This window comes from Carassius gibelio, chromosome A6 (genome assembly GCF_023724105.1).
Source record: "Carassius gibelio isolate Cgi1373 ecotype wild population from Czech Republic chromosome A6, carGib1.2-hapl.c, whole genome shotgun sequence".
Lineage (NCBI taxonomy): Eukaryota > Metazoa > Chordata > Actinopteri > Cypriniformes > Cyprinidae > Carassius > Carassius gibelio.
In genome coordinates, this window is record NC_068376.1 from 5337591 (window position 1) to 5352961 (window position 15371).

Sequence of the window (15371 nt, forward strand, 5' to 3'; positions counted from 1 at the left end):
GTACATTTTGATGTAAACCCTTTATGTTACGTTCCTGTATTTAATTTTTCATTTGAAAAGAAAACTGTTCATATTGGTCTCTGAAACAGAAAAAACTTGAAATAGAAGATAATATTAATATAGTAGTGACAAAAATAAATAAATACATTTTTGTATTTAAAAGCACGTTATTGAAAGTATGTGAGAAATTTGGGGTCAATTGTTTACGTAGAACTTATTTGCATCAGATGCTGCTGCTATAGAAACCGCGCAGCGCAACTACGCACAAAATTTCGACACTGCGGGGTCACGTTCCCTTGACGTCAGACTGACGCAGCCAATCGAGGCGCGCGGAGTGTGTAGTAACACGTCACTCTTCGGAGCTTCAGGAACCGGCTGGAGACGAATCCTGGTCGACGAAGTCATTTTCACTTCTCGATGGTCGTGAGACCGCGGTCATCATATTTAATTTACTGAAGCCTCGTCGATTAAAGAAGGTACGTCTATCGCTGTGTTCTAGTAATCAAGTCGTGGTTCGTTGATGTGTTAGATTTAAACCCCCAGACCCCGGATAAGGTCGGCGGAAGTCAGGAAGATTGCTGTGGGTGAACGGGCTACACGGGTGTACTTAGTAGTATGTTTTTGTATTAATGTTTGAGATCTTTAAACAATATAACTGCCTTATATCTTGCTTTCTTATTCTGTGGTATATTGAGAGTGTGTTGGTTTTAGCAAGCGCGAGCTTGACCAGTATAATTTAGATGTACGCGTGACGTCACGGAGATGCTCTTATTTTGACTAAAACATGTAAATAATGTAAAGTAATATATCGATACCAATATGTGTAATATCTTTAAGAACCTTCTATCAGTTGTTATCAAGCTGTGTAGCGTGCTGATCATATCTTAACAATTTGTTGGTATCATTTAATGTTATGTTTGAGGTTTTTGTTATTTTGTGGCTTTTGACATGTACAGTCTGTCCAGAGTCGTTTGGAACAGTTAGTTCATGTCTGTCCGGGAACTCTTATCGTTGTGCAACCAAACAGTCAACACAGGCATTGGACCATGGTCTTGTGTTTAGGACAGGCATGTCCAGGGATCCCTCTGATTCAGGGTTATCAGAGGCCAAAGTCTCGTCTCATACTTCGAAGTGCTTTGTATTTAGTCAGCAAACCTGGATATTGGAGTTGAGTAGGAATTGTAGGACAGGTGTGTCTCAGCAGTGGTACATTCAGCCTTAAAAATAGCATCTGGATTTGCTCCTTGACACATCTACGCACATCTCTAATCAACAAATTCTTAATGACGTTTTGGGCTTGGCAAGGGTAACCACTCATGTCAAGTGACAGTTGCGCAAAAGAATTCCTTCTGTCACAGAAAATATAAAAGAATGCAATATCCGCCCGCATTGCTGACATGGGCGAAATTGTTCTTGTCACTCTGGTATTTGCTGTTAATTTTAGGCTCTGCTATCCTGCTTGTCCAGTTCAGAAACACAACCCATTAGGTGTGGTTTAGGGTTAAAAAGACTTGGCAGCGCGCTGTTTACTCATTTTGCTGTTTCTGGTCGTTCACAGTACACACTGTAATGTCGACCTTCCAAGAGTTCATCCAACAGAACGAAGATCGTGATGGAGTACGCTGCAGCTGGAACCTCTGGCCTTCCAGCCGGCTGGAGGCCACACGGCTAGTGGTTCCTGTTTCCTGCCTCTACACCCCCCTCAAAGAGAGACCGGACCTGCCTCCGGTCCAGTACGAGCCGGTACTGTGCAGCCGGGCCAACTGCAAAGCCGTACTCAACCCACTCTGGTAAGGACTGAATCACTTTTCCAGAAAGCATGTTTCTGTTTGTTTTTTCAGTATATGTAAATATCATGATGACATTGATTTCTGAATTATTTATTAATTGGTGGTCTGGAGTTGGAATGGAATTTGAGTAACAACTTGCAGTCACTGGAAAGACAGTTAAATTAAACATTGGTGCCCTTTATCGTATTTCTGTTGCAGTCCATTTAAAAACACAGTAAAGCTCATGGTTTAGGGTTTTATGTGAACCAAATTTTGCCTGAATTGGATGTACTTTGGTGTTGACCTTTTATTTTAGGGTTAGTAAAATCATGTTTTACTTAGGTGGAGGTTTGGGGTTTTCCTCTAGTTTCCAACAGACTCGCTAATTAAATTATTTCAGAGCTTTTTAAATGTAGAAAGAATCTGTTTTCCAACATTGTCATTGTGTTAACTGGATCAGGTTAGTTAACAGCTAATTGTTTCCTTTAACCGCTGTGACCTAGAGAAAGATAATTGTTGTGCTGATGACTTACATTTTAAAAGGTTTTTTATAGACAAGTTTAGCACCTTTAATGCTTGATTTCCTTTTGTAGTCAAGTGGACTTCAGAGCTAAGATATGGGCCTGCAACTTCTGCTTCCAGAGGAACTCTGTGAGTATACATTACTGAAACTCGTTTTCATTCCTAGCTTTGCTCCATGTGCTTCTTTAACGTCAATCACACCTGTCACTGTGAGTAAATATTCATCTGTTCTTCACAGTTTCCTCCATCATACGCTGGCATTTCAGAAGTGAATCAGCCCGCAGAACTAATGTCTCAGTTCTCCACCATTGAGTACATAGTGCAGGTAAATTTACTTTTACTCTGTACTGTACATATAGATTAACTACAACTCCTTTAGCTCACAGATAGCTGCTCATCAAAAGCCACGTTGTCATTCTGTCATGAAACAAGTGTATTTAAACCGTTTAAATAAATAGTTTTCCTTGCAATTTAAAGTTTGTAATTTCTGTTTATATACACTTCCATTCAAAATAAGTATTTGCTCACCAAGGCTACACTTATTTAAGTAGCAATACAGTAAAATAGTAATATTGTGAAATGTTTTTTAATATTAAAGATACATTTTGTAACATCATTACTCTAGTCTTCAGGTCACATGATCTTTCCAAAATAATTATAATTTGCTGATTTAGTCCTCAATAAACATTTCTTATTATACTTAATATTTTTTCAGTATATTTTTAATGAATAAATAGTTCAAAAGAACATAATTTATTTGAAGTACAAAATATTTAAAAGCATTTCTTTTAAAGAAAAAAATCTAACTCCAAACTTTTGAACCATAATGTATATATGTTTTTAAAAAAATACAATTATAAAATTAATCAAAGTATTTATTAATGAATAACAGTGTGTAATATTTTAATTAGCATTATGTAACCTGATTTATTTCTCTTCAGCGTGGACCTCCAACCCCTCTCATCTTCCTGTATGTGGTGGACACATGTCTCGAAGAGGAAGACCTGCAGGCTCTGAAAGAATCCCTTCAGATGTCTCTGAGTCTCTTGCCGCCCAATGCCCTGGTGGGTCTCATTACCTTCGGCCGCATGGTTCAGATCCATGAGCTCAGCTGCGAAGGTATCGCCAAGAGCTTCGTCTTCCGTGGCACAAAAGAGCTCACGCCCAAACAGATACAGGTCAGTGATCCGTATTTATTGTTTGATTTAACATTCAAAGAACTATAAAATAGCTTCTAAGTGACCGGTTAACCCCAGAATTGTCAGTGAAATTGATCCGGTGTGTCATCTGTTCGCAGGAGATGCTGGGACTGATGAAGCCAGCCACCTCTGGACACCAAGGCAAACCACTGGCCCCTCATGACGCTGCTGCTTCCTGCAGGTATGAGATGGTCATCTCTCCTTAGCATGCACATACAAAAGCTTTTACAGAAGATGATGATGTACATGAAGCCAGCTGTGCTCATTTTATTTGCACCTGTTTTAGATTTTTGCAGCCTGTGCAAGCAGTAGACATGAACCTGACCGACCTTCTGGGGGAGTTGCAGAGAGACCCGTGGCCTGTTCCTCAGGGGAAAAGACCTCTCCGTTCCACGGGCATCGCTCTTTCTATTGCTATTGGCCTACTGGAGGTACAGGACATTATTCATTTAAAAGCCCATCTTGTATGGAATAATAAAATCTCTGTATGACCAGGGAGAGATAGGAGAGAATGTAAAAAGCTGGATGTATAAGTAAAATTTCGGGAAACGCTTGGTTTTAGATGATTATATTTAGTAATACATCCTTAGAGCTTTTGCACATCTCCCTTTCCAGTTTTTCACTACACTGTGGAAGAGAATTCTTGAAGAGATTGTTTTCCTTTCATTATAGTGAGTGGCAACGTGTCCATAAAGCTGGCTGTGAGATTCAAAGTCCACTTCAGTTGTCATGTCATATCAGAAGAGCTGTACCTAGTTCTTGACCCAGTCATTATTCTTACATAACTCTAAAGATAAGAGTCAGATTACCTACTGGACTCTTGAGTTTGTTTGATAATAAGTCTAGCATGACTGATTTAATTGTAGCGTACATTATTCCCTGTAAAAGTAAAGTTCATAGTATGTGGAAAAAGCTACCTAATTTCATTTAGACTGGAATCCATGCTGTAATCATTAACTAAATCTACTTCAATTCAGTTTGGAAAATATTTAATACTAATTGGACTTTCATTCATTCAGTTTCTCTCTGTCATTCTGCTTGTAGGGCACTTTCCCTAACACAGGGGCCCGTGTGATGCTGTTCACCGGTGGCCCCCCAACACAGGGGCCCGGCATGGTGGTGGGAGATGAACTGAAGACCCCCATCCGCTCCTGGCACGATATTCAGAAAGACAACGCTCGCCATCTGAAGAAGGCCACTAAGGTGATTACAGATTTTAAGGATCTGGTGATAAACTTTGTTTTTATGGTTTTCCATAAACATTCTGTTCCCTTCCCGAAAAGCTAACTAAGAGTTTCTGTTGACATCTATGTAGTATTACGAGGCTCTGGCAAACCGTGCAGCAGTGAACGGGCACAGCGTCGACATCTACGCCTGTGCACTGGATCAGACGGGACTGCTGGAGATGAAATGTCTATCCAACCTCACAGGGTGAGCACTGATTGAAGATCATTGATCTTAATATATCTTACATGCCATTCAATGTCCTTAAAATCAACAAGTTATTTCTTGTTTTGTTCTAGGGGCCACATTGTCATGGGCGATTCCTTCAACACGTCTCTGTTCAAGCAGACCTTCCAAAGAGTCTTCAGCAAAGACTACAATGGAGAGTTCCGCATGGCTTTTGGTGGCACTTTGGAAGTGAAGGTAACATATTTTGACTTGAACTGAAAGTTTAGGGAATTAAATTAATAGTTTTCTTCTGCAAGGCTGCATTAAATTGATCAAAAGTGACAGTAAAGATATTATAATGTTACTGAATAATTCTTTATTTGTGTTCTTCATTTAAATAAATGTAAAAGCATTATAATAAGCAGCACAATTCTTTTCAACAGAGATGATATTAAGAATGATTCTTGAGCACCGTATCAAAATAATAGAATGATTTCTAAAGTGATCATGTGTCACTGGAGTAATGGGTGCTGGAAATTCAACTTTACATTACAAGAATGGAAAACAATAGTATATTACAATATTACTGTTTTTATGTATTTTTAATCCAATATATTTTCTAAAACAAAGAAAAATCTTGCAAACCCCCAATCTTTTGATCCGTAGTGTATGTCATATTCAACCCTCTAAACCTATTTGCCTTTTTCTTCTCAGACCTCAAGAGAGCTGAAGATCTCTGGTGCGATCGGGCCGTGTGTGTCCCTCAAAACCAAAGGACCCTGTGTTTCAGACAATGTAAGTCACAATCATGTAACTTCCCATTGCATGCCAGCTTTTGCAATGGAATCCAATAGGACTTTAGACGTGTACACATATGTGAGGTTTTTTTGTTTTTTTTTTTCTCCAGGAAATGGGTGTTGGAGGAACATCTCAGTGGAAGATTTGTAGTCTCACGCCTGCCACCACCCTGGCCCTGTACTTTGAAGTAGTAAATCAGGTATATTATTATATAATTATCAGTTCTTTGAGTGCTTATGTTTATGCTGATGTATCAATAACACTGGTATGTTATACATTTTTGTAGCACAACGCCCCGATTCCTCAGGGTGGAAGAGGAGCTATTCAGTTTGTTACACAATACCAGCATTCAAATACACAGCGGCGGATCCGTGTCACCACCATTGCCAGGAAGTGAGTCTTAGTTTCAGCTTTCAACCTCACGGAATTCTGTTATGAGTAGATATTATATTGAAGTCAAGGTCTTAGTTATTTCTTTGATTTATAAGATTGTTCCATTTATTGATATCAACTTTTATATTGTACAAAAAGATTATCTAAAGTCAACATGTCTCATGTTTCCATGTGCTATTTGTGTTTGCTGTAGCTCAAAATAGATCTATTTGCGTAAATATGCATAGCTCTGAATAGCTCTTCAGTAGCTCAAATTCTTGAGTGTTCAAATTGTGCGTCATTTGTTCTTGACAAACCGGTTCTTTCTATTGTCACACCTAGTTGGGCTGACGCACAGTCCCAGGTCCAGCATATTGAGTCGTCATTTGATCAGGAGGCCTCTGCCGTTCTCATGGCCCGGCTCGGTGTTTTCAAGGCAGAGTCAGAGGAGGGGCCAGACATTCTCCGCTGGCTAGACCGGCAGCTCATTCGCTTGGTGAGTATCACAGCTATGTAGAAGGAAATGGAGGTCATTGTTTCCATTCATAAGAGCCGACATGACAAATCATTGAACCATTATTATAATAATGAAAGCAGAAGTTGCATCACACTCATGTTTTTTGTGTTTGTTTGGTTTCAGTGTCAGAAGTTTGGCCAGTTCAATAAAGAAGATCCAAGCTCCTTCAGATTGTCTGAATCTCTCTCGCTGTACCCACAGGTAAAAAACACGGACTCCTTCAGATAAATGCTGACACTTGTGACTGGACTGGGTCCGTAAAAAAATCTCTTTAAACACGTTTTGAAATAACTCCTAATTTGCATTTATTGATATATAAGTACATAAATCAAAGTTAGTACATATGTTTATATTGAATAAATCATGTCTTGGGTATTTTAAACATTTGCAGTTGAGCGTGTGCCTGTTTAAATACCGATTGATACATGAAAGATGCATGATTTATTTTTAGATTGTATTGTATGGACATAGAGTATTAATTTGTGCAGGTCTTGGTTGAAAAAAACTCTGCAGATGCCCTGTTTGAGAACAACACATTTCTAATATTAATACTTGTCTATTTTTTTGACAGTTCATGTTCCACTTGAGGAGATCCCCATTCCTGCAGGTGTTCAATAACAGTCCGGATGAGTCGTCCTACTACAGGCATCATTTTGTGCGTCAGGATCTGACACAGTCGCTCATAATGATACAGCCCATCCTCTACTCCTACTCTTTCTACGGCCCTCCAGAGGTGATTTGAATCCCATCCATGCAACATTATAGTGCAGAATGCTGTGTAATTCTGCTCGAACTCATCTCACATCTGTCTGGTTTTGTAGCCTGTTCTTCTGGACAGCAGCAGCATCCTTTCTGATCGCATTCTGTTGATGGACACCTTCTTCCAGTTGGTGATTTACCATGGAGAGGTACGGATCAAATGCTTGTACTATGTACAGTTTCTTAAGATAATGATTTCTAAGGAAGATCTTACCAATAAAATATTCATGCTACCTTAAAATCTATCCAAAATGACACTGAAAGCTAATTCTGCACTTATGATGCCAAAAAAATTTAACTAGGCAGGCAGCTCACTAGATTTTGAACTTAAGCTGTTATTTTCAGGAGGTTCCTCAAATGTTAAATAATGTTTCTCAGAGCATAATGTTCAGTTTACTGATGGTGTTATTCTCATCTTCACAGACGATCGCTCAGTGGAGGAAGGCTGGATACCAGGAGATGGCAGAGTATGAGAACTTCAAGCAGCTCCTTCAGGCTCCTCTGGATGACGCTCAGGAGATCTTGCAGACACGCTTCCCCATGCCCAGATACATCGACACCGAGCACGGAGGTTCACAGGCACGCTTCCTCCTCTCCAAAGTCAATCCCTCCCAGACCCACAACAACCTGTACGCCTGGGGCCAGGTACACACCTTTAGATCTGACCGAGCGTTATGTGTTCTTAGGTGCTTGAAATTAATTCAGTGTTGACCGGAGTGTCTGATCTCTAATATTATATCTTCTCCTTGTAGGAGTCAGGAGCTCCAATCCTCACCGACGACGTCAGTCTGCAAGTTTTTATGGACCATCTCAAGAAACTGGCTGTTTCAAGTGCAGCATAAACTTTCCGCAGAAGATCAGTGAAGGATGTACATTTACAGAGTTGAAGGAAATAAAAAAAGAATGAACTATAGACTATCTTCTGAAAAACCTCCATATCCAACCTTGACACAACAAGGTGATCTCGATGTTTGTTTAGGTGGTCTTCCAGAGAAAGGTTATTGGATGTTTTCTAATTCTCATCTACCCAAGTAATTATAATTTGTCTGTCTTGTTTGTTTGTTTGTTTGCTTATTTAATTAGTTTAGTTTGGTTTGTGTCTAACAGAAAGTGTTACGTGTTAAACTTTAATAACATGACATCTGATTTCCCAGAGAGAGAATGTTTTCTGCCATCATGTTGCTTGTCGCTCTTTCCCAAGCATGTTTAGACTGAAATTCCTGTTAATGCTTATTTGCAAGAATCCTCTTGTCTGTTTGTTCTTTTTTGCGTATGTTTTTGTTTTGCACAGATTGATAGTCTTCTCACTTTCATGAACTGTACCTGTGATCTGCTTCACTTGCGGGGAGAAACAGTAGTTTATAGTCCTGTTCCTCCAGTCCTGTAATTAAATGAAATGAATATTGTATGTAAAGAATTTGAATGTGACTTGTGACCCACATTCCAGTTTTATCTTGATCTACAATTATGAACTAATGCTATGAATAATATTTATATTGAAAATATCTTATAGGTTTACTTCATTTCAAAGGTAAAGACGAAGTTGAGCACCTTGAAAGTGCAAACTCTGGTCTTGCTCTAAAATAAAACATTACAAAATAACAAGACTGAAACATCTGTACCTATTTATGTCTGATGAAATGTGGAATAATTAAAAATAAAAAACGCTTTGTACTTAAGCACATTATCATTATTTAACTAGATTTTACTATATAATGTTATGTGACTACCATACAATGATTTACAATTTATTATAAATATAACGGGAACACTTTTGTGAGTAATTTAGTTTATTTTCTGAACAAGGTCTATCTATATATCTCTGTCATATTACATTTAATAACTTTTTATTTGTATTATTATTATAGAACATCATTACAATATCATTAGATATTAATTAAAATTACAGGTGAGTAGCTTGCGTAATATAATATTACAGGATACAGCAGAAACATAAAGAAAATAATGGACAAGTAAACATTCTTTGCTATTTATCAAACTTAAAATGTATGGAATCTGGCGTTCTCTAGTGGACATTAAAGAACTGACTGACAGGAAACAATATTCTGGCGCCTCGAGGGGGTTTGTCAAATATAATATCAGACTCGCAAATAAATCTAATGTTTTGGTAATTTAACTCTACAGTTCTATTTAATGTATTAATAGCAATGATTGTTCAATGATATTCAAATAAATATTTATGAAATGTTTAAATAAAATCCATTAATCTAATCACAAACAGATGCGATTAGATTCTATTAGCCAGCGCTGAGAATAGTAACAGAAACCAAGTGACCGTGCTTTCATTTACTGCTTAATCAAAGGCTTGGACATTTATTTTTATTTTTTTCTTGAATAATTACTAAACTAATAAATACAAAAAAATAGTACTATTTTAATTAATTTGAATTAATAACATTTTGATTAATTCAATAAAAGCTTCAGCAAGCGGAAGTATTTAACTCCTAAATCGTTCTGATTGGTCACTTTTCTAACAAGGAAGTGACACCACGAGCAGCCGCGTCCTTGTGAATGCTGCTAGCTACTTTATTTAATATCCTAATCTTTTGACATAATATTGCAGATATGAAGATAGATCCTGTAAAATGGAACCGAAATGCGTCATTGGCCTATGCTGTTGGTGTATGGACCATGCTTGGTTACGCATATTACAAATACACGCTCGGAAGCGACAAAGGTGAATTATAACAGGAATTATGTCATAGCTGCAGAAAAAATCACAGTGGGATTTTTTAATTCTAAATAAATGACAATGTCTCATAATTAGAAAACTGCATGAAATGTATTATTGCATATAATATAACGTTACCGTTTTTGTTTGTTTTGTTTTTAGTTGAAAAGGTCGTCGAAGACATCAGACCTAATGTGAAGATATATGAAACAAAACACACTCGAACTACAATTATCTACAAGGACCCGGAGGATTCTGTGCCATACACCACAATGCTTTTAAACTTCTTCAGAGGTACATCTGGGAGTCCTCAAGAGAGGGAAAAACAAGAAGAAGAGAAATGAGCAGACTGTTTGTTTGTTTTCCGACAAAAAAAAAAGTACTGTCATTTTAAAATGGAAATGAATGTTTTGGGACACTGAACTCAGTTGCAGTTTAAATGAGGCAAGAAAGCTCACTGGCAACATTAATATAATATTTTGATAATTGCCTTATGAGTTAAGCAACTTTTCAAAAAATAAAAATAAATGTGCTGAAAGGTTTACTCACCTTCAAGCCGTCCAAAATGTAGATGAGTTGCTTCTGGTGAGCATTACATCACTTACTCATCAATGGATCCTCTGCAGTGAATGGGTGCCGTCAGAATGAGAGTCCAAACAGCTGATACAAACATCACAATAATCCACATGACTAATTTGTCAATTAATATCATGTAGACTGAAAAGCTGTCTGTTTGTAATAAATAGTTTGTAGCTATACCTCTAATACTGTGCTTTTTATTTGAAAAAGAGCTGGAAATACAATTTTGGAAAAAATTTATAGAGGGTTCGTATGCAGTTTGGAATTTGATTTGAGTAATTTCCAGATGTATGTAAAAAAATAAGGCAGAGTATAAATTTTTTTTTGCATTTACATACCTTTGCCCCTATTAAGTTTTCTGTAATAGAAAATCAAGAATTTAATTTAAAAAATGTGTGTTTTCCTGGCAGCTGTTTAAAGGTTCTTTAGTGATTGTCAAACACAACTGAATGAATTCAAGATGCACTTTTACATTATAAAAAAAATGCAGGTTATAAGAATTTTGGGTTTCTTCTCACAATATTCATAGCACAGTATGACAGAGCCTCTAAAAGGATCTTTGCAAAAAATGTAATAGCCAAATTTGAACTTGGCAAGTAAAACAACTTGTTGTGTGTTGGTGTGTTTTATTGAAATGTATTTTTTAATGGTTATGTAATATTATTAGGATTTTTTAATTATGTTGATTTGCACTAACTAACAGAAACCCAAAATCGGCTTATAAGTAAGGTGGTGTTGTGGTTTTAACATTTACAGTACCAGTCTAATGTTTGGCCTCGCCTCACATACAATTACTACTTTACACATTTGAGAATAATAGTAAGGTGCTTAAAACTAAAAACACTCATTTAATACAAACTTTCAATGTTTTTTTCAGTACCCAATTAAATTAATTATAGTCAGGAATATATTTCAAGGGAGTTAATCATTCTAAATAAATAAAAATAAATGCTTTATTTTCGTCCACCAGGGGGTGGAAGCGTCGGTGTGCGTGGGTGTGCGCAGGCGCTCGGAGGGGCGGGGCTTTGTAGAACCCGGAATCATAAAGTGTTTGAGTGTTACACGTGATTGCAGACAAAAACAATGAAGGCGATCGTTCAAAGAGTTACAGCGGCAAGCGTAATAGGTACTGCACAAATCTCATCATTTCACAGAGAATCTTGCTGTCAGCTGGACGCTCATTGTAATACTTTCGGTTTATTTGTTTACACGATAATGAAAGCGGCTGACAGGCTTGATACACTGCTGTCAGGCGCGCTCCGTGCTGTAACACCTTCACACTGCTGACTTGTTAGCCACATTTGAAATGTGCGATTTAAAATATTCACAGATGATGAAGCCTATGCGTCAGACTTAACTGTTCAGATCAATACTAAGTATCCCTCACACTCTCTCTGAATCAGTTGGGGAGGAACAGATCAGTTCCATAGGCAGAGGACTCTGCGTCTTATTTGGCATCTCAGTGGTGGACACGCAGAAGGATGTTGACTACATGTAAGTAATGTTCTGTTCGAAAAAGAGTTAGCAGTGAGTTCATATGTGATTATAATAATATATCTAAAAATAACTATTATAATTATTAATAATAATACATTTCATTCGTTACAATTTATTAATTCGTATTTCAAATATTAATATTATAAAACCAGTTTCTGATCTTGGAAATCAGATACTTCATTCATAAAACCATCCTGAAAAAATGACATGGATCTTAGAAAAGTTTTGGCATGTGTGATCTTTCTGTTACATCCAAAGATGTTGCACTGAAGCTTATGCCCAGATACTTGTTACCTGAAATAATTTTCAAAACTAATTTTTACAGTTTTCAGTTCTATATTGTTGTTTATATAATCGACAGCTGTGTTGCATTCATAGTTGTTATCCATCTTCAGCAACGACGATAATTAAAGTGCTCATATGACGCTGTTAATAAGAACATTATTTGGTGTAATGTAATGTTTATGTGGTTTAAGGTTAAAAAAAACATTATTTTAAACACACTGTACATTATTGTTCTCCTCTTATGCCCCTTTCTGAAGCTCATTGATTTTTACAAAGCTCATCGTTCTGAAAAGCGAGGTGTGCTCTTATTGGCCAACTATCCAGTGCATTGTGATTAGCCGAATGCCAATCAGAACACCTAAGCAATGAGACAAAAACAATACAAGGCATTTGTTGCATGCAGTGGGAACGTAACTACTGATTATTGTGACAAGAGGAGAGGGGCCGAAAGCCGTAGGAACGAAGCGAGGCTGGTGGAGTTAATGAAGATGCGTCTTGAGTCCCACGGAGGAGCTCCGGAAGAATAAGACGAGATAGGGCCATGCTTGGATGTTGTAAAATACAACTCAACCACTGATTTCTAGTTGTGTCCTCTTTTGGAAGGCCAAACAAAGTATTTTCACTTTGACAATGAAACACACACAGCCTCTTTGCTTCATATGCGATTCATATGACCCCTTTGAAGTATATTGCTTCAGATCAGAAACCGTGTTGTTGTGATTGGATTTGACATCGCTTGGATGAGCGGCCACAGTTCAAATACAGTTTAGACTGAAATAGATTTATAATTTGATCGTCATGAAATTTCAGTTAAATTGGTGAAAAGAGACAAGATCACATTAACTTGAAGGTCTGGCTGAAAGTATTTGTGAGTATTTGTTTTTGAAAGAAGTCTTACTGGAGCTACATTTATTTAATCAAAAATGGAATGTGAACTGTAAATACAATTTCAAATTACCGTTTTCTTTTTAAATATATTTTATATTTCATTTATCATTACTCCAGTTTTCAGTCTCACATGATCATTCAGAAATCATTCTGATATACTTATTAGAATTCATTCACACAAAAAGGATGAAAATGTATTTCCTTATTTGATGGAACACAACATGTGATTTTTCGTTTTCATGCTGCTCACAGTGACTATCTCAAATATTTTCTCAGGGTACGTAAGATTCTTAACTTGCATCTGTTTGAGGATGAGAACGGCCGTGCCTGGAGCAGCAGCGTGATGGACCGAGAGCTGGAGGTGCTGTGTGTGAGTCAGTTCACTCTGCAGTGTATCCTCAAGGGAAATAAGCCTGATTTCCACTCTGCCATGCCGGCTGAACTGGCCCAGCCCTTCTACAACAACATGCTGGAGCAGCTGAGGGAAGCCTATAAACCAGAACTCATCAAAGGTGAGGCTAGACCAGCCGACTGTTGATGCTTTGATTCGTCTGATTGGGATTTGCTCATCGTTTAAGATATTTGCTGCATTAAATGGATCGTTTATCCAAAAATTATTTTTTCTTGCTCGTTATTTACTCGCTTATGTCATTCCAAACCTGTAGAATACATTTTGTTTCCAGTGTGTTAGTTTATGTGTGAGTTTGTGACTTAACTGTTCCTTTAATGCTATTAGTCACTGCTACATTAATCAAATGGTAATTCAGAAATGTACTATTTTACTATGTAGTAAGAGAACATCTAGAATAGTGGTTCTCCAAGTAATTTATGAATCTAATTTATTATAATAAAACATTTAATAAATGAATAACATTATATTTAAGTATTGTATAAATTGTATTACTTGCATTAAAATTACAAAATACGTATCAGCCAATGTTTTATTAAGGGAAATAAATAGAATTGTTTGCTTATTCGGTTGAATTATATATTTGTTTTGTACAAATAATGTTTAATATTAATGTAAAACATATAACTGAATGCCAGTAAAATAATGATAATGACTTATAGGTCATATGTTTACTTGAAATTACTAAATTAACATATAATTAAAAATATTTTATTATTATATCCTATACTCATATATTTATTTCACAAGGCTAGAGTGTTGTTTTTAATTCAAACAGCTTGTATTGTGTTATAGATGGGCAGTTTGGTGCAAAAATGCAGGTACACATTCAAAACGATGGCCCTGTGACCATTCATCTGGAGTCTCCTGCTGGCCCTACAGACCCTAAACTGGTATCCAGCTTTGGTTTGCAAAGAAATACATGCCTTAAAATGATCTTCTGCAGAAACTGTAGATTCGTTAGTTCTTATTACTGCATGAATTGTTCTGGGACTCTATAAACCCATTAATCTGTTTGCCTCTCTTCGTTTTTTGTTGATTTTATACTTCAGCTGTCTAAACAAGAGAAGCAACAGCAGCGGAAAGAAAAAACAAGGTCAAAGGGCCCTTCGGAGTCCAGCAGAGAAAAGGCAGCGCTGCGCTCGAAAGCAGCTCCCAGCGCCAGCAGCGGAGCAGAGGGAGATGTGTCCTCTGAACGGGAATCATAGAGTACTTCACTGTGAACTTACAACCACAGTCATTCCTCTAGTGTCTTATTTATCATAATTCAATGATTGAATGAATCAAGCTCCAGGGGTTATTCTTTGGAGACTGACACCAAATAGCACAGTTTGCTCATTGTATTTCTTTGTTTTTGTTTTGTTTTTTTAAAGGTTTTTTTCAACTTGCAGATGAGTCCAGCTTCCAGTGGAATGCTGCTGTCTTCAGGGATGTCTCTCAGTGCAGCTCATAACGCTTATTACAGTCCCTGTCGAATGTCTAGTTTGTAAGTTAACACAAGAACAAGTGGCAGCTCCACAGTTACCAGTTAAAAAAGACTCGGGCACATGTCAGTGGTATTTTACCACCACTTTAAACACAATATCTGAATATTTGCCATGCTATCTAATTTATTTAAATGTATTCATCTCTGTGATGTGTTTTAATAAAAAAGGAAAGGAAAAATGCATGTAATTGATACTTATTGCATAGC

General features: G+C 37.1%; 2 protein-coding genes and 1 long non-coding RNA gene across 5 annotated transcripts; all 3 read left to right on the top strand.

The window, feature by feature from the left end:
• Window positions 1-309: 309 nt before the first annotated feature.
• Window positions 310-9007, top strand: LOC128015337 (protein transport protein Sec23A). Its single transcript, XM_052599080.1, has 19 exons — window positions 310-476; window positions 1559-1790; window positions 2363-2420; window positions 2530-2616; window positions 3233-3469; window positions 3589-3671; window positions 3777-3921; window positions 4535-4693; window positions 4806-4921; window positions 5014-5137; window positions 5597-5677; window positions 5790-5879; window positions 5967-6073; window positions 6395-6548; window positions 6693-6770; window positions 7141-7302; window positions 7391-7477; window positions 7752-7973; window positions 8081-9007. Exons 2-19 carry the CDS (start codon window positions 1570-1572, stop codon window positions 8168-8170), a joined length of 2301 nt encoding a protein of 766 aa, XP_052455040.1. The 5' UTR covers window positions 310-476; window positions 1559-1569; the 3' UTR covers window positions 8171-9007.
• Window positions 9008-9811: 804 nt separating this feature from the next.
• LOC128015342 (uncharacterized) lies at window positions 9812-10785 on the top strand. The gene is made up of 2 exons (XR_008183872.1): window positions 9812-10026; window positions 10183-10785. It is a non-coding gene; the product is annotated as an uncharacterized LOC128015342 (long non-coding RNA).
• An 800-nt stretch (window positions 10786-11585) lies between these two features.
• On the top strand, window positions 11586-15347 carry LOC128015341 (D-aminoacyl-tRNA deacylase 1-like). 3 transcript variants are annotated; one of them, XM_052599088.1, is made up of 6 exons: window positions 11586-11725; window positions 12003-12093; window positions 13546-13781; window positions 14474-14571; window positions 14731-14897; window positions 15052-15347. In XM_052599088.1, the coding sequence occupies exons 1-5, from the start codon at window positions 11683-11685 to the stop codon at window positions 14884-14886; spliced, it is 624 nt and encodes a 207-aa protein (XP_052455048.1). In that variant the 5' UTR covers window positions 11586-11682; the 3' UTR covers window positions 14887-14897; window positions 15052-15347. The 3 variants fall into 3 exon arrangements, with proteins under 3 accessions (XP_052455048.1, XP_052455047.1, XP_052455046.1); XM_052599087.1 differs by having other exon boundaries at window positions 14731-14887; XM_052599086.1 differs by having other exon boundaries at window positions 14731-15347.
• The last annotated feature ends 24 nt before the right edge of the window (window positions 15348-15371 follow it).